The 26,770-nt window shown below is 43.1% G+C and overlaps 1 protein-coding gene across 2 annotated transcripts in view; it reads left to right on the top strand.

Moving 5' to 3' along the window:
* The window catches only part of TACC2 (transforming acidic coiled-coil containing protein 2), a 131,501-nt gene extending 104,994 nt beyond the window's left edge, over positions 1 to 26,507 (top strand). For both annotated transcript variants that reach the window (XM_075841107.1, XM_075841105.1), the window contains 8 exons: positions 505 to 645; positions 11,630 to 11,776; positions 12,851 to 12,927; positions 14,830 to 14,873; positions 18,228 to 18,388; positions 18,481 to 18,587; positions 25,784 to 25,904; positions 26,001 to 26,507. In XM_075841107.1, the coding sequence (XP_075697222.1) occupies positions 505 to 645; positions 11,630 to 11,776; positions 12,851 to 12,927; positions 14,830 to 14,873; positions 18,228 to 18,388; positions 18,481 to 18,587; positions 25,784 to 25,904; positions 26,001 to 26,066 (864 nt within the window). In that variant the 3' untranslated portion in view covers positions 26,067 to 26,507. The remainder of the gene's footprint in view (positions 1 to 504; positions 646 to 11,629; positions 11,777 to 12,850; positions 12,928 to 14,829; positions 14,874 to 18,227; positions 18,389 to 18,480; positions 18,588 to 25,783; positions 25,905 to 26,000) is intronic.
* Positions 26,508 to 26,770: the final 263 nt, after the last annotated feature.

Below are 26,770 nucleotides of genomic sequence, written 5' to 3'. Positions count from 1 at the left end.
ACCAATGGAATCAGAAAGTAATGTATAAATAGCATTTATAACTTTTACTTACAAATTTTGGTGTGACTGGTGAAGAGAATAACATTAGCCATAGGGTACCTCAATGTGCCTATAATTTAATAGTTTCTCATGGATTCGGTATGAATTACAGTGTATTATCTCCTAGAAGCATTCCTTCAATGGAAGGATACAGTGGTTCATGGAGGCACCATACGGTTATACACGGAGTGCCTACCACTCGGTAATATGGACCTGTAGAGATCATGTGCCGTTGCATAGAGTCTGTGCTTGGTATGGACTCTTATAATGTAACTTGAACCTCCTGGGGTCCAATGCCATATCTGTAACAAGGTTGTAATACTGTATTTTTCCTATATGGCGGAGGGCCCTTTTATGCCCCCTCAGGCACCAGGGCTCGGGTGCATCTGCTACCGCTGCACCCCTTATAGCTACACCCCTGCACTGTAAACTAATGTTCTTACATTTTGTATCACTTGATGGCAGGGCTCCCCTGAGGACGACTATGTGGCATCCGAGACCCTGTTATCACGGATTTCACACCATACTGCACTCTGCGAACAACTTAGTTACCTGGAACCAGATTTAGCAGAGAAGAACCCACAAGCCTTTGCACAGAAACTACAGGTTTGTTTGCTAATCTCTTAACCCATTATACTGTTTCCAGATGTGGTTGCCCTATATTTCCCATGATGCTCAGCGCGGCAGTGGCCAACAGAGCATCATGGGATATGTAGTTCAGATGCAAAACTTTGCTTTTCACATCTTGTCTTTATAAAGTTTGTATTGTTTTGCATTATCCTTTGTCTTCTTGTCTGCCGCCCTATTCTGTTTAATCTCTTACCCCTCATGTGTCTCACGTAGTTTTTCACATTTGGTTACTGATTATTAAATGCTTTTCTCTCCGGCTTGTCCTTTTCCTGGAGTAGGAGGAATTAGAGTTTGCAGCCATGCGAATTGAGGCTTTGACGTTAGCCAGGCGTATTTCCCAGTCCTCCCAGGGTACAGAGGTATCTGGGGTGCGTGTGCAGACTCTGCATCCATCTGCTAGTGTGTGTCCACTGATCTCCCGCTCTTCTCTCTCCGCCCAACCACATCGCCACGTGCCTCCTCACTGCTAACCCTAAAATGTCGTTAAATATCTTTATTTATAGGTTAAAGGGATTTTATGTAAATAAACTTCATCATTGCAACTTTCCAATATTCTTTCTAAAATGTGAAACTTTCTAATATACTTTCAAGTCCTGATACTTTTCAAGATCACTGTTTGCTCGCAATAAATAAGGACATTTTTGTTCACTGATGAGGGGTTGCTACATTTGTATTGAGTCTAGGCAATCGCCTGTGGGACCCCCCTTTATGAGCTAGAATGGAAATCCACTCTTGCCCTGGCGGACCCGGCCCATCCATCTATACATGGCCAGCGATTCATTTAAAAGCTACAGATTGTCGGGGGTTAGAGAAGCCAAACCGGCTGGCTTTGTTTATAACTCATTGCGGACTAAGGACGAGTATGCTTGTCAAGAGCAGCTGGACATTGCCACATCAGGACGCGGGCACAGCATGTGTGACCACACGATTAGAAGCATGGCAATGGCTGTAATACACAGCTGCAGCCCCGCTCTAACGGCATAGGAACCTCTGATCTCTGCCGTGAACCCCTTAAATGCCGCAATAAACTCTGATTGTGGCATTCAAAGGGAAAAGGTGAGGGGGTCCCCACTTCCATTGTGTCACAGGGAATTCCTGTGGTGCGATCGAGGCCCATACTTTGTATGGGGAGACAACCTAGGGTACATCGGCTAATATAGTTATATACCAGGACACTAATATAATTATGTGGTACATATACATTATCGTTACAAATTAAAAATCTAAATTAAAAATCTGTTTATGGGATTAAAAAAACAAAAAAGGTAAATTAATTAAAAAAAAGAATGTTAAATGAAAATAAAAGTAAAAAAACAAAAGCACACAAATGCAAAAAGCCTAAAACAGCTACGCCGAACAGAAAAGAATAAAGTTATGATCGCCGGAATGCAAAGAGGAAAAATTCTAAAAATAGTTCTTGTCCCCAAGGCCAAAATTTACCCGGGCCTTAAGGGGTTAGAAAGGCGTTGTTTTGTTGTGACAACCTGTTTAAACAGTCTGAACTCCATACTGAGATATTTAACCTACACTGAAGGGCCCTGTTCATATCTGCGCTCGGCTTTCCGTTGTTCTGTTCCGTCAGAGGAGCAGCACAGCCAAAATGCCGGAAGAGCCCGTTCTGTTGAACAACAGAGACAACTGGCACCTGACAAAACCCACTGACTGTAATGTACTTCATGTTTGTGTGCTGTCCGTTTAAATAAATGGGGCTATTCACACATCCATGTTTTTGCGTGAAACTGACTGCATGTCCTATTCTGGTGCGTTATTGTGGGTCGGACATTGAAGTCTATGGGTGCGTGAAAAACATGGACAGCACACAGACGACATCCATGTGCTGTCCGTTTTTTACGCATCAGATTCAGAGGGAAAAAAAAGTAAAACCAGGAAGTACTTGCAGAGGAGAAACCCGGACGAGAAAAACGGATAACACACGGAAACCAGACTGACGCAACACGGACAGTCATATGCATGAAAAATGGCCCATCATTTGCGGACTCAAGTTGGACATGCCCGTGTAAATAAGGCCTTAGGGTCCTTTTTAGGCTGGCCAATTTTGGCCGTAACAACGAGCGCCGATGAACGAGACAGCTCCTTGATTAGCGCTCGTTTGTTCCTTTGACAAGAAGCTATTATCAATAATGTATGGGGACGAGCGATCGTTACTAGAATCGCTCATGCCGATACATTTCTATCATGTCGGCAGCACGTTGTTTACATAGGGAGATGTGCTGCCGACAATGATAATATTTTCTGCTGCAGAGACGATACGATCAGCCGATGAATAAGCGTTTGCTCATTCTTAGGGGGGATTCAGACGAGCGCGATTTGCGCGCGTGCAGGCCGCGTATTTTCTGCGCATCACGCACAGCACTATAGAAGTCAATGAGGCCGTTCAAACAGTGCGTGATTCTTGCGCAGCGTTTGTTCGCTGCGTACTATACGCGACAGGTTCAAAAACTCTGCGTATTTCACGCATCACGCACCCATTGAAGTCAATGGGTGCGTGAAAATCACGCACACCACACGGAAGCACTTCCGTGGGACGAGCGTGATTCGCGCAACAGCAGTGAAAAGGATGAATGAAAACCGAAAAGCACCACGTGCTTTTCTGTTTCCGAACATCCAAACGGAGTGTCTTTGCGATGAGCGAAGCCGGACAAGCGTACCGAACTTCACCGGGTTCGGCCAAACTCGTTTTGGCCGATCCCGGCAAAAAAATTATCGGTACGCGACGTCAGGAGATAGTCACTGTCCATGGTGCTGAAAGAGTTAAACTGTTTCAGCACCATGGACAGTGACTTGCGATCCCAAAATACATTAACCTGTAAAAAAAACCCGAAGTTCTAACTTACCGATTACTCCTGTCTCCTTCCTGCAGTCCGACCTCCCGGGATGACACTTCAGTTCAAGTGACAGCTCCAGCCAATCACAGGCCAAGCACAGGCTGCAGCCAATCACAGGCTGCAGCGGTCACTTGGACTGCTGCGTCATCCAGGGAGGTGGGGCCCGATGTCAAGAGAGGCGCGTCACCAAGGACGCGTCACCAAGGACGCGTCACCAAGGCAACGGCCGGGAAGTTCTCGGTAAGTAGGAACTTTATCTTTTTTTTGTACAGGTTTTTCGCTGTTGTGTTCGGCATTCACTGTCGAGGGTGCTGAAAGATTTAGCTCTTTCAGCACCTTGGACAGTGACGGGCGTTGACAAGCCTCATCTCTATGATGCCGGCTGCGCGAAAATCACGCAGCCGCGCATCAGACACGCATGACACACGCAGCTGTCAAATGGTTTTTGCGCTCGCAAAACGCTGCGTTGTTTGCGCGCGCAAAAACGCAACGTTCGTGTGAATCTCCCCTTAGGCTGATCATTGGCCCATGTAAAAGGGCCCTAACTCACAGAGGATTATCTAGAATTGAAACATTTGTTGCAAACCCTCAGAAGTAAGATGCATCAGATCTGTGAGGGTTTTCAGCTTCTGATTATAGAACAAATGGTCCAATTTGTTGACAGCAAACAGAGATTTTAAAAATGATGAGGTATAGAAACGCAAAGCATATTTGAAAGTTGCAGAACTTTTCATAATATAGCAATTAAGAATTATTTACATATAGACAAAAAAAACAACAACTTTCATTCAGCCCATTGGAAGACAAGATATGTTACTCTGAATTGAACCGGGACATTTTGTCTGATATTTGTTTTCCTGGAGTTTAAAATTTTTCAATGGGGTTGTCCACTTTTTGTTAGAAGGGTCCCCCAATGATAAGCTGGACACAGTAGGAAGTGTTTAATTGCTCTGCAGCGCCACCACAGGAGAAATTAAGAATTACTCAGCTCTCATTGAAATCATCAGACTGGCCATGCCTTACATGTGCTGGGTCCTCGGGACCAAGAGACAATTTTTGTAGCCTTTGTTCACTCTGGCTACTAAATGAGGATCTCTAATAGGCCCCCCCCCCCCCCCCCCACACCTCCTATTAACTTATAATTCCCTAATAGAGTATTTGCAAAGAACCACTTTAAGGACCTGTAAATACCTAATATATTTTATGCTCATTATCCTGGTGAAATGCTTTTTCTCCAACTATATGCAGTGTTACAGAATTTTTCAGAGACATATTAATGTTTGGATAAGTGGAATTTTGTTTCCTCATTTTATATTACATACAGATAATACAGGAATTAAAGGGGTTTTTCCCATGATGTGTCATAAATGTCAGATGGATGCGAGTCCCAACTCTGGGACCCGCACCTACCTCTAGAACGGGGCCCCCTAAACCCCGTTCTAGCTAATTGTACTCAAGCTGCCCCCCGGCCACTCTCTAATTACTTGGTTGGGAGTTACGGAAACTGTGTGACTCATTGAGCTACGCTGTTTCCGTTGCTCCCATAGAACTGAATAGTAGTTACGGAAACAGGGTAGCTTGCATGCTACGCTGCTTCCATAACTGCTATTCACTACTATGGGACTATGGGAAACAGCGTAGCTCAGCGTGTTACACTGTTTCCGTAACTCCCGACTATGTCCCGCCCATGTAATTAGTAAGTGGCCGGGAGTCAGCGTGAGCACAAAAAGCTAGAACGGGGTTTATGAGACCCCGTTCTAGAGATAGGTGCGGGTACCAGAGGTGGGACCCGCATCTATCTGACATTTATGACATATCCTGTGTCCCTCGTGGGAAAACCCCTTTAATGGGAGCCTATATGTAAACTTAACAAAAGTGCTATGGCCATGGTTACACATGTGCTCCTATTGTAATAATAAAATTGACAGAAAAACAGTATATTACGTTTCCGAAATATAGAAAAACAGACAGAAGGTTCTAAACTCACCTCATAAACTACCATTTCATAATATACATGCAAAAAATAGGTTAAGATCCCAGCAGAGGGTCTAAATAAAAGGAAGACTTTTTTTTCTCTTTGCTGGGATCTCTTCCTGTGTTTCTGAGAATAAAAAATTAGGTTGGGAATATGGATCTAAAATACTCTCGTGTAAATGAGCCCTAGGGCTTCCTATAAATGGCAGGACCATGTGAAGGAGGCTGTACGGTGGCAAACAAAGTCCCCGCAGCTCTGTACTACGGAGCCATGGGCACTCCTTGTGTTTCTACATGGTTCTCAGTACGGAGCCGTATTGTGGAGATATTCTCCCTTTAGCGTTATGAACAGCAAACAATTGTTTTGTCGTCCGTTGCTAGTAATAAAGCCCCTTCTGACACTAGTAGACAACCAAATCATACTTGGTAGAGGGGACATCGAATTTTCCTGTGCACCACTGCCTGACCTGTTTTTGTTAGTTGCATGAGCATTGCAGTCTGGTGCATGTGAATTTACAGAATTGCATTATATATGCTTTAGCAAGACTCACTAACAAAATATAGTTATGAGTTGTTTGTGCCCTTAGAGATATAACAGTGGGCATTGTCTTTGCTTTTACCTTGGCGCTCTAATTGGAAGTGTGAAGTCTATTTGAATTAAAGGGGTTGTCTCATATGAAAGAAATATCCTAGAAAACTAGATAAAAAAAGAGGTATTATATCCTTTCTATACCAATTTCAACCAATTTAAGCCCAACTAGGAAGAAACACTTACACGTGTTTTACATGAAAGTAGTTATTAAAGGGGTTGTCCAGGTTGGGGGCTGTTTTTTACACTTCCGACACCTGGACCCCGCACCGATCCACTGTTCCGGCTCCCGGAAGCTATGCAGTGGTCGGTGCTGGAAGCAGAAGGCTCCGACCACAGTATAGTGGTTTTGCTGCAGTACTGTACACTATACACTCCAAAAGGGGCGGATTAAGGGTACCATGGGCCCCGGGCACTTTTTCAGGTCTGCCCCCCCCCCCGCGAACTCCGAATACGCTGTACCGTATATATCTGCAGATTTCTGTTTAGGCGGCCACAGACCTGGCACGGTTTTAATTTAGCTGTAAGAGCAGAATGAGCCATATGGAAGAAAGAAAGCAGAATACTTTGAGACACTGAAGTGGTCAGGAGCTTTATAACTTTTTTTTTTTTTTACGTCAATGGAGTGGTTTGTGAAGGATTATTTTTTTGCGGGAGGAGTTATAGTTTTTATTGGCACCATGTAAAGTACCATATAATGGGTGAATTGGAAAAAACTGAGATTCCTCCATGGTTTTTGGATTTCGTTTTTACTGTATATATTTACCTTCTCTTAAGGTAAAAGTAGATTTAACATATAATTTTACCTTAAGAGAAGGTAAATATATACAGACCCAGAACCAAGCTCAGCACATATATATAGCCCCAGAACCAAGCTCAGTACATATATACAGCACTAGAACCAAGCTCAGTACATAAATACAGCACCAGAACCAAGCTCAGTACATATATACAGCACTAGAACCAAGCTCAGTACATATATACAATGCCAGAACCAAGCTCAGTACATATATATAACTCCAGAACCAAGCTCAGTATATATATATATATATATATACAGCACCAGAACCAAGCTCAGTACATATATATATATATATATATATATATATATATATATATATATATATATATATACACACAGCACCAGAATCAAGCTCAGTACATAATAAATACAGCACAAGCACAAATACAGCTCAGTACAGAGATCATTTCCAAATTCAGTTAAACCCCTGCCATATAAATTTGTACATCATAAAACGACAGCTCCCAGTATAGCCTGAACAATGGATATGCTGGGAGTTGCTGTTTAACAAAAAGAATGCTACTATCCGTCATCTTGCTGCAGATCATACAGTGACTACAGTACTGATCAGTCACAGGTAGAATAAACATTTATATTGAGTGACTCACCGGTGACGCCTCAGATTCTTTTTATTCTTTTTCTCTTTTCTTCTCCATCCGGTCCAGACCTCTACGATGAATTCTCCCAGGCACGGCCCATTTCTGCAGTTTGCAGCTCAGATGTCTTCGGCTCCTCACTTTTCCAACATTTCCGCACCTGTAAACGAAGATAAAATTCTCATGATGCCACACTCTATGCTTCTAACTATAATAGTATCATACAATGAATATTATAGTACTATACACTGTACTGCTGAATATAATAGTACTATACACTGCGCCCCTGAATATAATAGTACTATACACTGTGCTCCTGAATATAATATTACTATACACTACGCTCCTGAATATAATAGTACTATACACTGCGCTCCTGAATATAATAGTATTTACACTGTACTCCTGAATATAATAGCACTGTATGTGTGTGTGTATGTGTAGGAGACAGCATATCTATAGCACTACGACCCTACAAACTATGGATAGGATTAGATACAGTGGCTCAGCACAGTATCACACATGATAGGATTAGATACAGTAGCTCAACAGACAGTATCACACATGATGGGATTAGATATAGGGACCAGCTCACTGACATTGCGGTTCCAGCGCTGGACCCAGAAAAGGTAAGTATAAGAATTGTTTTGCTTTTTTATGTGTTACTAATTATTTTTATGTGTTTGTGTTATTTTACAGGTTCGGTTGTTGGACTACGTCGGATTCGAGGACTACTTCAATGACAGTGTTTTTTTTATTCTCAATAAAATGGTTAATGAGAGTTGTGTTTGTTTTTTTATTTCAATAAAATATTTTTTCTATGTCCTTGTATTTTTTTAAACTTTACTTTTACCGCCTTATTAATAGCTGCTGGCTGATTGACAACATCCATTACTAAGGCGAGGCTTAATGTTAGCAAGCAGAGAGGCTAACACTAACCCCCATTACCCCGGTACCCACCGCCCCCAGTGGTACTGGGAAGAGCCGGGTACGAACCAGTACCCCACCATCTGTAGTGATGGTCGGGTATCGGGTCAGCCACAGGCTGGTAATATCAGCCTGTGAAAGGCCAAAAACAGTGACCCTTCCCCCCTGGTAATGCTAGGCTGCTGCTGTTGTATCTGGCGGGGTCCCCCCCATTTTTCATAACCAGCCAGGAGCAGCAGGTTAACATTACCAGGCGGGAAGGGCCACAGTTTTTGGCCTTTCCCAGCCTAATAATACCAGCTTGCTCTACAGATGGTCAGGTACTGGATCGTACCCGGCTCTTCCCAGCACCCCTGGTGGCGGTGGGTACCGGGGTAATAATGGGGGTTAGTGTTAGCCTCTGTACCGGCTAACACTAAGCCTCGCCTTAGTAATGGACGCTGTCAATCAGCCGGCGTCCATTACTAAGGCGGTAGTAATAAAGTTTCAAAAACAAACAAAGACAGAAAAAATATTTTATTGTAATAAAAACCACCCAGACAACCCTCATTAACCATTTTATTGATAATAAAAATGCCATCATCGAAGTAGTCCTGGAATCCGACGTAGTCCAACGACCGAACCTGTAAGAAAACGCACAAAAAACGATTAGTAACACGTGTGGTAGGCTTATATACAGGGCCCATCAGACAGGATCACACATGGGCCATGTATCTAAGCCTACCATGTGCTTATGTAAGATGCTTAGATACAGGGCCCAGCAGACAGGATCACACATGGGCCTTGTATCTAAGCCTACCATGTGATTGGCTTAGATACAGGGCCCAGCAGACAGCATCACACAATCTGTGATCCTGTCTCATGGGCCCTCTAAGCCTGCAACATCGTAGGCTTAAAGGGATTGTCCAGTCCCTAAACACCGAGCGCTGAGTCCCCTTCAAAACAGGTGATTGGCGGGGGTCCTGGGAGTCGGACCCCAAGCCAACAGCTTCAAGCAGAAGGGGTATCAAACTTACCCTGCTCTTCAGCCGCGGCGGATGTCCTGACTCAGGATGGTGGTGACATCATGCGCTGCGCACCGGAAACAGGAAGGTAAGTACTGTAGTTACTATAGTAACGGGCCGCGGCTCCCGTTACTATAGTAACGGGCCGCGGCTCCCGTTACTATAGTAACGGGCCGCGGCTCCCGTTACTATAGTAACTTTTTTATTTTGTAGTGTAGTGTATAGCCCGTTACTATAGTAACTTTTTTATTTTGTAGTGTAGTGTATAGCCACCGCTTCACTCCGGTTCTCTGAACCGGCTGTAATTTTAACAGCCGGTGAGGGAGAACCGGGGCGAACTGGGCCCCCTTCCAGCCTCAGGCCCCGGGCACTTGCCCATATTGCCCTCATTGTAATCCGCCCCTGACTCCTATACTGTGGTCTGAGCCTTCTACTTCCGGCACGAACCACTGCATAGCTTCTGATGCCTGGAGGCATCCGAACAGCTGATCCGTGCAGGGTTCGGGTGTTGGACCCTCACCAACCATGAACTGATTACCTTTCCTGCGTATAATCCTGGGAGTAGGATCAGCGTGAGTTGCCTTGTGAAGGCCTCTGGATGGCTTTGCCCACATGGTCTCCAGACCAATCTCCAGCTATCATTGCGTCCGAGACAAAAGAAGAACTCATCGCTGAAGAGGATAGACCTCCTTTCCAGCCCCCATTGCCGTCTTGCTGTGCACCATGATAGCCTTTAAGAGCGGTGGTGTGTGTTCAATGGAACACCTGTAGCTGGACGTCTAGCTCGTAGCCCATGTCGTGCAAACGGCTTCTAATGGTTTGTGTCGATACTGGTTGCCTCCCTAGGCTTGGGATGTGACGTCTAATTTCACCTGCAGTACTGAATTAATCACTACACGCCATTCTTCTAATCAGACGATCCGTCCGTGCAGAGGTTCACCTCCCCACACCTCTTCCTGTGACTCCCACTTGCTGCTGTTATCCCAACCTCTGGGACACGCAATGTTGAACAGTGCTGACATCTCAGCCTAGGTGCGTAGCGATCTGCCGGAGCGATAAACCAAGCCCTCTCAATTCAAGGATTCTGACCCTCTCAGTTTGCGAGAAGTGGCGATAACTGGTATGTCGACTAACAGGAGGCATCGCACAATCATCCCGCAACACTTGCTCCGATTTTTGAGGTTTCATGTGGCTAAAAAACTTTGCTTTCAATTTAGCTTTTATGCCCCTCCCACATGCCACAGATTGGAGGCATAAAAATAGGATAGCTGCTTGAAAATTTGTTAATTTGCAGATCTTCGCGACACCTGCTACTTTTTCGATTTGCATAACCTTACGGCTTGCCCTCCTTGGTGTTGCAATTTCAATGTTGAGGAGTGTATATCCTAAAAAAAAAAACTCCCGACTTATACGTTAAACGTAGGCTGTGATGGATGCCAAATCGTGGCGTCTGTCACCCATAGGCTATGATGGCATTGCTTTAAAGTATACGCTAAAATCGTCTACTACGCTATTCCATACCTTTTTTTCTGCGGTATAGTGACATATACCGGCCAGATGGAGGCCAAAAGGACACTTTTTTAGTCTCCGTCTGACAATGGAGCCCTATGGACATGTTTAGTGTGTATGTCTGGGACCCATCCCAAAGTAATCTAAACATAACCAGAAAACGTGATGTGAATAGTCCCTAAAGCAGTGGTCTATAACCTGTCTCTATCCAGCTGTTATGAAACTGCAACTCCCAGTATACTTTGGCAGCCGGACGCTGCCAGGCAATGCTTAGAGTTGTAATCTTGGGTTTGCTGTGAATTTTCGGTATATGATTTGTTTATTCACCGTTAATATCCCATATTACTAAGAGGCAAGGAGGCAGGGAACCAAGAAATAGGTAAACTACTGTATGACTGTTTGTCCTGTCCTGGAACTGTACCGGTTGTTCATTAACTAGTCATTGGGGACAGTGTGACCTTTGGGTAAATCACCTCTTGCAGAAATACAGTTGTCTGATTCTAACTGGACAAATACACGTTTGTCCTTTACTTTAGACCAGTTTGCCGGAATCTCCTGTAACAATAAAAGGAGACAGATTTTTGTGCCGTGCCCTGTGCTGCTACCTAACCAGAGTTTGTCCGCGTTCTGCATTACCTTGCACGTAAATGATGGGGTGTACAAAACAATAGCATTGCAAATGGATTGTAACCTCCTGTTCTTCCCATCTACAGTCTGAAGTGTTGGATTCGGCTAATATTGGTCTTTCCCATAAGTCACTATACTCCTGTTCGGTGGCTATGGAGACAGCTGGAAGTAGCCTCTTACACAACTATCAGCAACCTGACTTTGACGCAGCACTTCAGCTTGCAAGGGAAGAGGTAAATGGTATAATATCTTCTTAGTTTGTTTTTTTTGTTTTTTTTTCTTAAATCAGGTCTCTTTTACTTCTATTCTCCACTGCAACTAGATACCTTTTTATATATTTCATTTTTATATAGCATGTTTTTGCATAAATGGCTGCATTGGATTTGTAAATGCAGCCTTCCACCACTAGGTGTCACACCTGCAGTACTGGATTATTTTTCACCCCAATACTGCACGCATTTAAAGGGAACCTGTCATAATTGTAATATTAGTGACAACTTGCTTTGAGATATTTTATATTTACATAAAACCCAAAATAATTAAATCTATATGCCACCTACAAGCAAAAAGATAAAAAAAAAAAAAGTACTATAAGGGTATGTTCATATGCATCAGATTTGATGCAGGAATTTCTGTAAAAATATATCCCATATATCTAAATGGGGATATATTTGTAAAAATAACACGCACATGCAGATGTATGGGACAGACTTTTTAGTTGTCAAAATTTCTGCAAGAAATCTGCTACATGTGAACTTATCCTTCGAGTGCTGATAGAGTTTTCTAATTTCTACTGTAGAATTTGTATTTACACAGATCATAAAGAGGACCTGCTGATGTCTATTTTAATAAATACTTGTATTTCCAATTAAATAAAAATTCTGGAGCATCTTTTCTTAGAACTCTGCATCGTGCAGTTCCTCTGTTATTCCTCCTAGAAATGTATGAATAAATTAACGACTGGGTGTTACCATTCTTTGTGTCAAAGGGGCGTGTCCCTACACAGTCTCAGCACTGATTGGACATTGTTAGTCTGTCTAGGGACACCCCCCCAACTAGTAATACCCAGTTGTCAATTTATTCATACATTTCTAGGAGGAATAACAAAGAAACCGCATAACGTAGAGTTCTAAGAAAAGATGCTCCAGAATTGTTGTCTCTTGGGGAATACAAGTAATTAATAACACAGATATGACAGGCTAAGTGACAGCACCTCTGACTGCCATTCTTCTTCCATACATTAAGTTGGTTGTTACTTTATTACCAAGTTCTGACTTTCCTATTAAAGTGTTCTTAATATCCATTAGATTGCTGCCAAAGAACGGGAGACCATGGAGTGGAAAAATAAATATGAAGAGAGCCGCTGTGAGGTGGTGGAGATGAGGTGAGATGGCTTGGAGATTATGGGATCTAGACTGGGCTTTCGTGCACCCACTGGAGAGAATTATTCTGAGGGTCCACACTCCATCTATACAGAACATGTACACGTCCACTTTTAATTGCATCATCAACGATTTCATTATCATTGTACTCACAGGACGTATCATTTATAAGGTCTAAGGAGTTATGTGTGAATTATAAAAAACACATCCTAGTGGCAAGTGAATGGGGTTGTCTTCGGCTGGGACTATGAAGCCCCGTTGTATTGTAGGTCAATTGTGTCAAAGCCTGGGCATTTCATCCTATAGTAGCTAAAGCATTGTACCAGACCTGTCTACTTACAATGCAGCGTGGTTGCAACGTGATGGGACACTATAGCCCGGCGCCTATGTCCCATGATATCATAGACAGAACAGGCATATGGTCCCTGGGCCGGTGTTGTTTATTTGTGATATAAAACATACAATGCTCAGGTAGACAACTTGTGATATAAGCCTAGGATCTAGGTTTTAGTATTAATGGGTCTGTGAGCCTGAGCTGACTTGAGCAGAGCAGTCGATCTTCTTGTTGAATTTTATAATCCTGCTTTTTCTACCTCAGACGGCCTTACAAATCCTAAGCACTAAACCCATGTCCATATGGCAGTGGGATCAGTAAAACCATCAATCCACCTGCACTACAGACTGCTCTTCTGATGAGGGAACATAGAGACCTGCCTAAATCTGTCTATGATAAAATATTTATTTTATACAGATTATACAGATTTTATTTTCCGCATTGATGTTGAAGGATTTGTCCGGTTCAATTAATGTTATTTTTTGTATAATTAAAAGTTATATAATTTTCCAATATACTTTCTGGTTTAATTCCTCCTGATTTCCATAAGATCTGTGCTTGTTGTTATCCAGTAAAATTCTGTCCATGGTCATGTGATGGACACACAGGTGCTGGGATCGTGACAAGACACAGTTCTAATATACATAGAGTAGCTGTAACGAGCCATGCACCTGTGTGACCATCACATGACCACGGACAGAATTTTATCCACTGGAAGTAAACAATAATGATCCTTCTGACTAACAACAAGCACAGACCTTGAAAACCGTAAGAAATTAATATAGAAAGTATATTGGAAACTTGTCTTACTTTTAATAACATTTATTTGCTGAAACCGGACAACCCCTTTAAACATCATGACTTGATTAATAGAAAATATTCTATATCAAAATAATTTCTATATATTATTTTAAGTGGTCTCTTTAATGGAGAACCCAAAAATAGATTGATTTAAAGGTATAAAGAAACAAAATATAATCATCAGTCTATTCACAGGTTTTCTAAATTGCTGTGACTGCCCTTCCCCCACTGACTATAGCCTACCAAAAGCCATTCATAGCCACATACAGTCATTTAATGGGCTTCTGACTAGATTGGGTGTAGTGTCTGTATTCACTGAGGAATGGGTAACTGTGGGAATTTTTAAACCCTGCAACTGAGAGTAAATTGAGACTGATATATTTCTAAAACAGTATTAGGGTATGCGCACACACACTAATTACGTCCGTAATTGACTGTAATCATGTTTTCAGTACGGGACAGTTGTCCTGCAGCGAGGCAGGGACTCCTAGCGTCGTACATAAGTATGACGCTAGGAGCCCGGCTCCCTGCACTGTGTTCGGTCCGGTACTTGCGGCCGAAATACGTCCGTCAATTACGGACGTAATTAGTGTATGTGCACATACCCTTATTACTAATGCACATGCACTAAGAAAATACTATAAAAGCAGCTCTCTTGGTGCAAAGAGTGAAGAAGAAACACTTTTAAATGATGTATTAATTGAAATCTGATTTACTGATTGATAATGTGAGCTATTTTTTGTAACAATTTATTTTCTACTTCTTCTAGAAAAATAGTTGCTGAATATGAACAGACGATTGCACAGATGATCGGTACGTACCCTATGTAAATCTGTTAGCAGTAAAAACAATAACTCTGCTGTGCTTTACACCTTTGATTCACTGAAATTACCCATATACCTCTTCAGCTTTTACATATTTTTGCATAAAATATTATAGATCGAAACATTGTCTATAGCTAGAAATGCAACTAAGAGATAGATTTAAAGGGGTTGTCCAGATTGGACAATCCTGTCTTCTTCGTAGGGTCACATGTAGATAAACTGATCTCAAGGTGTCCCACTGCTGAGGCCCCCCCAGTGATCAGCCATAAATTGTGGGAAAACCAAGCAAAGGTTTAATTTCTCTGCAGCACCACCACAGGAGAAATTAGGTACTACAACACTGCCCATTAAAATCTATGGCTGTTCATGTAAATCACGGACGTACCAGATCCTCCAGAGCAAGAAACACTCTTTGTAGGGCTGGATTATAGGGAGGGCACAAGAAGCATGTACCGCAGGGACTTCACCACTTAGGGGACCTAGGGGACCTCCACCACACACTCCCCTTGCCTTGGCTGGTTCTTCCGATCCATTTGCTTAAATTGCCTCTGGACCGGAAAAAACAGTTGGCTGGCGTGTACATGGAAGCTGTTTTTGATGAGTAGAGTATACACTTTTCATCTAAGAGGGGGAGAGGTGCCCGGGCATGAGTGTTGCTCTCTCCATTGAAGTATGAGGGAGTCGTTGACTCTGCTGGCTCTGTAACTCCTATAGCCTTTAGTGGAGAGGACCAAGTGCACGCATGGCCACCTCTCCTATATTTGGCTGCGATAATGTGTCAGGACTCTGGGTCTCAGAAGTAGGATAGAGGCCCTCACCAAATATTTTGCCTAGGTGTCTCCACCACCCTTAATCCAGCCCTGGATGGAGGTCCTTAATGAGGGACCCCCTTTAGTAACTCAGAATTTCCTAATAGGGTATTTGATGAGGGTTTTCTAAACCAGACAACCCCTCTACAACTACATTATACTATACATAGTTTCTTTAAGCTTTGCACACTACAATCTATAGGAGACAGTTAGTATGAGTTCCCCACATTAGCAGTACTTTCGATTCCAGTAATGGGGGTGTAAAACTTTGAGTCCCAGTAAATCCATTGCGCTAATTTTTCTGGCCATGTGTATAACAGAGCTCCCAACATCAAGTGCCATATACTATACCGCTGTCCTCCTATATGGCATAGAGGCTGTTCGGGCTATTTAGACACCAAGGCCAACACGGAAAATCATCCTCTTCACTCCCTAGGCTATATTCACACGAACGTGTTTAACGTCCGTGATACACGCGTGAAAATCACTCGTGTCGCACGGACCTATGTAAGGCAATATTCGGACCTATTCAGACATTCCGTGATTTTCACGCAGCGTGTGTCCGCTGCGTAAAACTCCCGACATGTCTTATACTTGGCCGTTTTTCACGCATCACGCACCCATTGAAGTCAATGGGTGCGTGAAAATCACACGCAGCACACGGAAGCACTTCCGTGTGTCTTGCGTGATTCGCGCAACTGTAGATCAAGAAATTAAGGGAAAAATAAAACCACTTCCTTCATTTCTTTTTCTAAACATCAAAACCGCGTGTCATAAGGATGGCATATGCGTGAAAATCACGCAGCCACGCAGCAAACACTTATGACACACGGAACTGCAATGCGCAAAAAACGCAGCGTTTTTTGCGCACGCAAAACGCACACGTTCGAGTGAATAAGGCCTTATAGTTATGTTCTTGATTCTGGTTTGTCCTTGGCTTTACAGTTCACTTTCCCCTCAGCTCTGGCTCTAAAACCCCTCTAACTAATCTAATTTGCTTTGCCTTATTTTATTTTTACCTCCTGCTTTCTCCTTTTTTTGCTTGCAAACATAAGGCAGCCCAGGTAAGAAATGAATGTGCCCAGTATGTCCTGTATTTGTGAATAAATGTGTCGAGCAAGTTTACAGCAGTGTCCACTCAGTGGTAGGGATGTTGGCAATGAATTATGATACTGCACAATAGCCAAGTCAGAATACAGTTTAACCAAACAAATAGCTGGTCCCTATGAACATGACGGTCACGTTGCTGAAGTACCGAAAATAAGTAGTCACTTGTGTTGATAGGAGTATTCCCATGTTATAATGTTATGGGATGTCACTAGGATAGGCCATAACATTGTGATCTCTTGGACCCCTGCCAATCATGAAACTTAGGGGAGCCATGTGCCTTCAGCTTATTATGCCGCTGTGTTGTAGTTTCTTGCATAGCGGTTGGTGGGGAGCGTCGATGTGCAAGGAAAATCTGTGCAACTGGCAAAGCTGCGCCTTCATTCTGAGCATTGATGGGGGTCCAACTGCGATACGTCATTACTTACCATAATACCATAATAGAAAAACTTTGTTCTTGTAGTTCAGTCTTTCTCCACTCTAGTCCCCAGGTACCTTTATGTTTTGAAGAATTTCTTACATTAGTAATTTGCTCCAAGAGTTCAATGAGAAATTCCCTAATGCGTTTGATGTTCTTGATGACTGGAGTTGAGAAACATCGCTATACGGGTCAATTTGGACACTAGATTTTGGAGCATATACCGCCTTTGTTTTAAAAGGTAGAAATGAAAGTGGATTTTTCCTATGAGATACTTAGATGTTTTTGTTCGATATTATGACATTAAAATAAACTTGATTTCCTATCCCATAAATCTTACTTGTCTAAGGTCCTGCCAGCATGATAACGTAAGAGTGGTGTCATGATCTGCCCTTTATATAAATAAATACTCCTTCTGCTGGATCTCGTAATGTCTAGCGGGGTGGATTATTTATTTATAAAGACCTTGACCTAAAATGTAATAATATGGAGGAAGAAGGCTGGGAAATGTCTGAGTTCTTCCTGAACTTAGATTAAATACAATATCGGGGGTGGTAAGTGAAGGGAACTTGGTCAAAAATGGAATATTCAATTAACGTGGAAACTTTTAATATTTCTGTAAGAGATACAATTGTCATTATAAGTACAAGCTGCAACGGCATCTCGGCATCCCCTTCCATTTGTGGCCTGTCTTTTTGGCGCTAATTTTGTCAAGCAGAACCTTAGATATAGATTTCTCCAGCAATGTACATCTACAGTAGTCCATCCATCCCAGTGTAATATAGACAGGAATTATTTGGAAGAGTAGAAAACTATTACATGGTATTGGGTAAAATGACTGCACAGGTTCGTAATATCCAATAATATGACTTATGTGTCATTGGTGGTATTAGTTGTATGGTTAGTGCACTTTGTGTAGACATTTTGCATTTTGCTACCACTTTATAAGGAGGAGTGAAGGTGAATTTAATACAAGAGACTGATAATCCTAATTTATTTTTTGGGACAGAGGATGAGCAGAGGGAGAAGTCTGTTTCCCATCACACTGTTCAGCAGTTGATCTTGGAGAAAGAACAAGCTCTTGCCGACCTCAATTCAGTTGAGAAATCTCTGGCTGATCTCTTCCGGAGATACGAGAAAATGAAAGATGTGTTAGAAGGTTTCAGAAAGGTGAGTAATCTTTAAAAAGCTGCCCAGCCACAGAAATCTGTGCTCCAGTAGTATAGGATATGGTGATATATAAATAAGCTGTGCTTCTGCAGAATGAAGACGTACTAAAGAAATGTGCCCAAGAATATCTGGCACGTGTCAAGAAAGAAGAACAGCGGTACCATGCTCTGAAAATTCATGCGGAGGAGAAGCTGGACAGGTAAGGCTCAATATAATTCTGTACTTTTAGTATTAAATCACTCAAACATCAGAAGTTATTTTGTAGTACAGTTAGAGGGCATTTATTATAAGTGTTTGTGAAGTGCCGAAATGAAATTCAAATTAATATTCTTTAGGGAGTCCTTAATGTGAATGTCCACCTTTGAATACCATCTGTTTTTTTTAAAAATCTAAATATGTTCAAATTCTGCACTTATTACCTTTTCAATATATCTTCATATCGGTCAGATATTTGTTTTTCTGATACAGAGCTCCAAATTTCCTGCTGTTTGCAGCCACCACTAGAGGGAGCTTAGGAGCTAACTGCAATTCTTTATTTTTATAACTCTGCATTTGGGGGCTGGTGGAGGAGATGAGGTCAGGCCAGGATAAGAGACAATCGGGGAGATTTATTAATACTGTCCTTAAGTTAGACAGGATAAAACTAGACAAACAGGCATAAACTGTGCCAAATGTAATGCCAAATTTATCAGAGTGGTGAAAGCAGTACAATAAATTTGCTGCATCTCTTCTTTACGCCACCTCATATGTCTGTACACCAATATTTTGCTTCAAAACAATGGTGCACACCATTAATAAATCTGGAAAATTTCACAATCCCCTTACTGATTCACTCCTTTTTTTTTTTTTAGACACTTTTTAAAACTGTTGAGTAAGGTGAAAACGTGTCTAAAACACCTAATAAATTTGGTACGCGGTATGTCCAACAGTATTTTGGCACAATTTGAACCACATTTTGTTTTGCTAATCTTTCCCAATGTCTTCCTGCTTGACTTTTCCTTTACCCATTCATCAGTCTCTGACCAAAGCTGTGTGCTGTCTAGTTCAGAGCCCAAGGGGGCAAAACAAGAGACAGGGGTTTAACCCCTTCCCGTCGTAAACAACTTTCAGATTTTCATTTTTGTTTATTCCTCCCCACCTTCCAAAAGTCATAACTTTTTCATTTTTCCGTTGATATAGTCCTATGAGGGCTGGATTTTTGCGGGACGAATTGTAGTTTTTCGTAGCGCCATTTATTGTGCCATATAAAGAACTAGGAAACAGGAATAAAATTATTTGTGTGGTAGAAAATGAAAAAAAAGGCGATTCCTCGATTGTTTTTTGCGCTTCGTTTTTACAGAATTCACTGTGTAATTAAAACAACATGTTAACTTTATTCTGTGGGTCAATACGATTACGGCGATACCAAATATATATAGTTTTTTTCTATATTTTACTACTTTTACAAGTAAAAACCTAAGTGTAAAAAAGAAAATTTATTTCGTGTCGCCAAATTCTGAGAGCCATAACTTTTTTATTTTTCCGTCGATTTAGCGGGAGAAGCTGTAGTTTTTAATGATACCCTTTTGCTGTACATTCGATGTTTTAATCACATTTTATTCCATTTTTTGTAGGAGATGAGGTGATCAAAAAATAGCGATTCTGGCGTTTACACATTTTTTTTGTTTACGCCCTTCACCGCGCGGGTTGAATAATGATATATTGGAATAGTTCAGACTTCTACGGATGCGGCGATACCAATTATGTTTTTTTATTTAATCAGTTCAAGTTTATTCAACAAACTCCACATCAGTACAGGTCATTATACAGTCTTATACATTGTGAAAACATATCTCCAAGGACCCAAGCATGTATTTCCAACAAAACATTCCCCTTTCCCCAACTCCCCCCTGCAACCCCCAGCCGGCCCTCACGTTACAAGCTTCCTTATCCTATCTCCTTCTCCTTCCCATTTCCACTCCCCATCTCACTCCAACTCTCCACATGTACACACCCGTCAGTAGCACCATTCCTGAATGTGTGACCTTGCCACCGCTGCTCCAGTGCCCCCCGTGCCCGTAGTATTCCCTGGAACCCCAGGACCATTTAGATTGAGACAAGCGCGCGTAGCGCCAGGAGTTCTGAGGAAGCACACCCAGAGTGATCAATCCACCTAGCCCACTGTTTTTAAAACTTAGTCTTGGACCCCCTCTTGAAATATATCCTATATTCCATCAGAACCTGAGATTTAAGTGCACCTATAATTTCTTGCTTCAAGGGTGGTTCCGCATCCAGCCAGTGTTTTGCTATTCCCTTCCTAACTTGGTATAATATTTTTGCAATTGCCAAACCGGACAACCTATCCCCCTCCAAATCACACACATACCCCAGCAGCATTACACAGGATCCAATGGAATCTGCACCTTAAACACTCGACCCAGTAACTCTGACATTTCTGTCCATAAGGTCCCCAATCTCCCGCAGGACCAGAACATGTGAAGGATGTCTGCCTTTTCTTCCGGACATCTAGGGCACCTGGCATCTGCCCGTAATCCCATCTGTTTCAGAACCCAGGGGGTCCTGTACACCCTATGTATCAGAAATAATTGGGACCTCCGTTGCACTACATTGATAGACAAAGTACATGATGACGCCAAGACAGCCTCCCAGTGGTCCGTAGGAATAGGACCCACATCTCTTTCCCATGTAGCTTTGACTGGTGCCATAAAATCTCCCAGATGTTCCGACAGTAACCTGCGATAGACCAATTAAATTAATCCCCTTGACGTAACTGCTTTTGCAATATGTTCCAACACTCCGGTGGCATGTATTGCCATGTCTACACTGGCCGCTTGTGTCTGCACAGCGTGCCGAATCTGCAGGTACTGATAGAACATGCGGGAATCCAACTGAAACCCCTCCCTTAATTGCTGAAAGGATTTGAGTATGTCTCCCTCGTACAACTGACTCAATCATATTATGCCTCGCTGCTCCCACCCCTGCATCCCTTCCAATTTGCACAGTTCCCCCAGATATGCATTCCTCCAGAGTGGAGTATATTTAGTACAATCCCCTATCTCCAACAAGTGCTTACACTGCCACCACACCTTATGTATGAGAAGCAGGGTGGGTCGAGTACTCGCCAGCCTTTTATAGCTGTGTGCTTCCAGTCCTGCCAACGGATTCTCCCCCCCCCCCCCCCAGATATGATAGGATGCGCGCGCAGGACCCCCAGGTTTCCTCCTGCTCCCATCCCCAAAAATGCTCACATTGGGCAGCTAAATAATACACCCAAGCATTGGGCAAAGCCAGGCCCCCCTCCTCCTTAGGCAATTGGAGTTTCTCCAGTTTAATCCGGGGCACCCCCTTCTTCCACACTAGGTCTCTAAAAAGGTTATGCAACCTCCTAAACCAATATTTGGGGATCCATACCGGGGAATTATGTAGGACGTACAGCACTTGAGGCATAAGGATCATTTTAATCAAATTCGTCCTACCCAGAGCAGATAGCGGTAACTTATTCCAAGCCTCTACTTTGGCCTTTATCGTTGTAAACAGTGGCATCACATTAAGGGACATATAATCCTGCACTTTCGCCGTCACTCTAACCCCCAAATATTTAAACTCCGTGACCACCGGTATCTCCACATCCTCCTCCCCATTCTGGATAATCCCCCGGATCCATGAACATAAGAGCCGATTTCGACCAATTAATGAGCAATCTCGAATATTTTCCAAAACGTTTAATCAGGGCCATAACTAATGGTATTGTGCGCTCGGTATCTGCCATGAACAACAGCATATCATCCGCGTATAATGCAATTCGTTCCTCCACTCCCTCATATCTCAACCCCTGTATGTGCTCATGTTGTCGTACTGCACACGCCAATGGTTCCACCGCCAGCGCGAATAACAACGGAGACAAGGGACATCCCTGACGTGTTCCCCGCGCCAGCGCAAACCGATCAGAGAGGGCCCCATTCACCCTTAGTTTTGCAGTCGGGGCTACCTATAACAACCTTACCCATATTATCAAATTAGGACCGAATCCCATTTTTCCCAGAACTGACCACAAATAGCCCCATTCCACGCAATCAAACGCTTTAGCCGCATCTAAGGAAAGAATGGCTCTACCCCCATGATTAACCCGGAAGAAGCTGCAAATTCAAGAACAGCCGTCTCGTGTTCACCGCCGTCGATTTGGATGGCATAAAGCCGGCCTGGTCTCCATGTACCACCCCAGCCACTACTCTAGAAAGTGAACCGATAAAAACAAGGGGACATATACAAAAACACCGAAAAAGGCCATACTTACAAATGGACACAGCCAGGTCAGAAACGCTGATGAAAGGGTGAGCAGGTGCTTTCAATAATAATAGCCACTCCCACTAGTCTTGAGGGGAGTGGTGTGTGGTGCATGGGATGTGTAGTAAGAAATAATAAATGAATAGTGTGTGTGCAAGTGTAATACTATAAGTGAAATATAGGGGGCAGTAATGAGTGAAGTGCCTCAATAGAAATAAATGGATAATGGGGTGCAAGTGAGTGAAACATGGAGGGATAGTGTGTACGTCATGAGGCACAACGTGTATAGCCAGGTAGAAGCCTATTTGTGATGCCTTGATAATTCATAGAGCGGGCTACCCTGCTTGCTATGCCAAACAACAACACACCATACTCTCCCAGCATCAAAGACCCGGCTGTGTCCAAGAGAAGCGAATATACATAATAATGAAAAATACCTGGGGTATTGGTAATCATTTTGGCCAAAAGGACGCAAGCTCGCAATCCACGACAAGGATCCCCAGACTTGCGAGTCCCTAACTCCTAAACTGGAACAGCTGACCTGGCTGTGTCCATTTGTAAGTATGGCCTTTTTCTGTGTTTTTTTACTCTAGAAAGTCTAAGCGCCAAGACCTTTGCTATGATTTTAATATCCGCCGTCAATAGAGACACTGGTCTATAGGACCCCGGGAGCTGAGGATCCTTACCCTCCTTAGGCAGAACCACTATAGTAGCTTCATACATTGATTCCGGGAGCCGCCCCCTATCAAAGCTGTCCAGAAGAGTAGCCAGTAACTGAGGTGTGAGCTCCTCCCCATATTCCTTAAAAACCTCCACCGGAAGACCATCCGGCCCTGGAGCCTTTTCACTGGCGAGTATCCCTATGGCTTCCTGGAGCTCCTCCAGAGAGATAGGTTCCTCCAATGTCATTCTCTCCTCCCCTCCCAACCTGGGAAGGTCAATTTCCCTTATATACTCCTCCAACTGTTGAGGTGTGTGCTCTGTTCTAGAGACATATAAATCGGAGTAAAAGTTCTGAAAGACTTTCAATATCTGTCCTGTATCAGTCTCTGGCTTTCCCCCCTCCCCCCTAATAGTATGTATATAATTATTCTCCCTCAACAACCGTCCTGTGGTCTCCCCCTCCTCATAATATTGGCGTTTTAAAAACATCCGTTTGTTATCCGCCCTCTCCAACTGATGCTGCTTTAACAACCTCTGTGCCTCCACCCAATGCTTCAAAGTGTCTGGTGTGTTATCCGCAATATGTAACCTTTCTGTCTCCGTCACCCTTTCCAACAGCGCTTCCCCTAACTGTCTAGACCTGGTTTTTACTGCCGAAATGTGCTGGATGAACACCCCTCTCAGCCACGCCTTCATCGCGTCCCACAGTATCTCTTGCGGTACAGTACCCGAGTTGAACTGAAAATATTCCTTTATGAGGTCTAAAATCTGTTTATTATCTAATAACTTTAGCCAAAAGGCATTGAGCTTCCAGCACCCTTGCCCCCGCCCTGTCCTCCCCTCCGTCTCTACCTTCATTAACAAAGGAGAATGATCCGATAAGGGTCTTTGTAGGTATTCTATCTGGTCTACAAAGGGCACCACTGCAGGCGAGCAAAAGACTAAGTCAATCCTGGAGAGAGACTGATACGTGGAAGACACACAAGAGTACTGAAACCTACTTGGATGCTTATCCCTCCATATATCCCGCCAACCCATTTCAGCAATAAGATGACCAAACGCAGTTATCCCTCCCCCTGTCGTGCCAAATTTATCCATATTAGTATTCGTTACAGCATTAAAATCCCCCATCAAGAGTAACGGCACCTCCGGGAATCTAGCCAGTTCTTCCACTACTTTCTTAATACACCCACTTGAAAAGGGAGGGGGAACATACAGCACCACCAACACACAATCCCAATGATAGAGAGTACAGTGTACCCCAACATACCGCCCCTCCCCATCCTGGAAGGAGTCATGACATATAAATGGTACAGCCCTATGTATGAGAAGACTCACCCCCCTTGAATATGTAGTGTGGTAGGAATGAAAACTATGACCTACCCAGGCCCTATGCATCATGGAAACCGAATCCCTAGTCATATGCGTCTCCTGTAGTCCAATCACCCGTGTCTCCTGCTTCTTGATAAATTCAAATACCACCTGCCGTTTTCTGGAGTCCCGCAGATACCAATTATGTTTATTTATTTGTTTACAATGCTCTAGGGGGGAAATGGGAAAAGGTTTTTTTTTTTTTTTTTAACTTTTCATATTTTGATTTTTTTTTACATAAAAAAACAACTTTATTTTACTAATTTTTACTTTTTTTATTAGTACCCCAAGGGGACTTCAACCAGCGATTGTTGGATCGCTTGCACGATATACTGCAATACAAATGTATTGCAGTATATCGTCTTTCTGACAGCCATCTATTAAGCCCTGCCAGAGGCAGGGCTTAGTAGGAGCACAAAAAAGGCGGACCTGGAGGCCTTCATTAGACCCCCAGGCTGCCATAGCAACCATCGCCACCCCCCAATTGCATTGCGGGGCGCCATGAGCTGCTAGAGGGGGTCTCTCTTCTAATGATTTAAATGCTTCGGTCGCTATTGATCGCGGAATTTAACGGGTTAAACGAGCAGGATCTCACTCGAGCAAGATCCCGCTCGTTACTGTGAAGTGTCGGTTGTAACATACAGCCGACACTCGCGTCGTATGAAGTGGGTTCACTTCGTGAGCCCGTTCCATACTTCCCTTACCCGGCTATGACATACGGATACGTCAAATTTCGGGAAGGGGTTAAAGAACACGTGAGTGAATCCCTGTGTCATGCACCGGCCCTCTTCGGCACTTTGCTAGACATAAGACAGTGTATCAGTTTTACCCAGACTGGTTCTATAATTGCATTTTGGGTACCATCTGAGTAACATTTTGGTCTCATGTGGCAACTACTTTCGCGTCTTTCACACTCAAAGATGTTGTTCTTTTCTTCCACTATTCAAAGGGAGAAATCGAGACAGAATACTAGACTATGTTAGGATGTCTTTTTGCTATGGGATATAGACCATTTTCTTGACCACAGATGCAACATAAACATAAATGCATTACAGAATGTATGGTGTCATCTTACAGGGCTAATTCTGAGATCGCCCAGGTACGCAGCAAGTCTCAGCAGGAACAGGCCGCTTACCAAGCCAGTCTGAGGAAGGAACAACTCAGAGTAGATGCCTTGGAGAGAACTTTGGAACAAAAGGTTTGTTAGCAGCTTCTACCCCGACCACCCCCCTCCGCACTTTTCTACTGTATCTCTCCTTTGTTTGTTTCTTATGCACTTTTCCCTCCTTTGCAGAATAGAGAGATAGAAGAGCTCACCAAGATCTGTGATGAACTCATTTCTAAGATGGGGAAGAGTTAACCTGCTCTTTTTTCTCTGGGATGCTTCGTTTCCTTGCAGAGTGCAAGTGGGATGATGTGGAAAAGGGTGATCCGGTCTTTTAGTTTGTACCTGGAATGTGGAGAGGGGGCACCTGCGGCACAAGTAGGCACAGGAAGCGTAAGACGCAAGTTTCCCTCCCGCACGTCCTTCCTGTATCAGGGAGGCAGAACACTGGCCTCATCTTCATGTGTATTGTCAAGTTTTATATGGCTTTCTTCCAATTCAAAAACAGAGCAGTGAGCTCATTCGATGGTCCTGCCGGGCAAGACTACATCATGTTTCAGACGTTTCATACAAAATTTCGGGGGGAACCCTCCTTGCTGGACTTTATTTAAAATGGTTGTAAGAAAAAAGCAAGCAAGCAGTCATCGAGCTCATAATCGCATGAATGGTGCTGTAAATAAATCTGTATTATGCAAACACTGGAGAAACAATCTTTTTCCTTCCTACAATGTCTTTCATGTTCTGCTTTTCTCTTTATATCACTGATGAATGACTTGTCTAGCAGTGATGGTGATAGCTTCAGTATTTGCCAAAGCTGCATACATTGCGTGCCACTGGCAATTAAATGGTGTACCCCAACTGTATATGGTACGAGTCGTCATGTATTCTTTCTAGTCCTGCTCCCCAAGGGGGCTTACATTGTAATATTTTATATGTCATACATGTAATTTTATGGGAAG

This window comes from Rhinoderma darwinii, chromosome 11, assembly GCF_050947455.1.
Source record: "Rhinoderma darwinii isolate aRhiDar2 chromosome 11, aRhiDar2.hap1, whole genome shotgun sequence".
Taxonomy (NCBI): Eukaryota; Metazoa; Chordata; class Amphibia; order Anura; family Rhinodermatidae; genus Rhinoderma; species Rhinoderma darwinii.
Note: the sequence above shows the minus strand (reverse complement) of the source record. Positions and strands in the feature narration are given on the sequence as shown.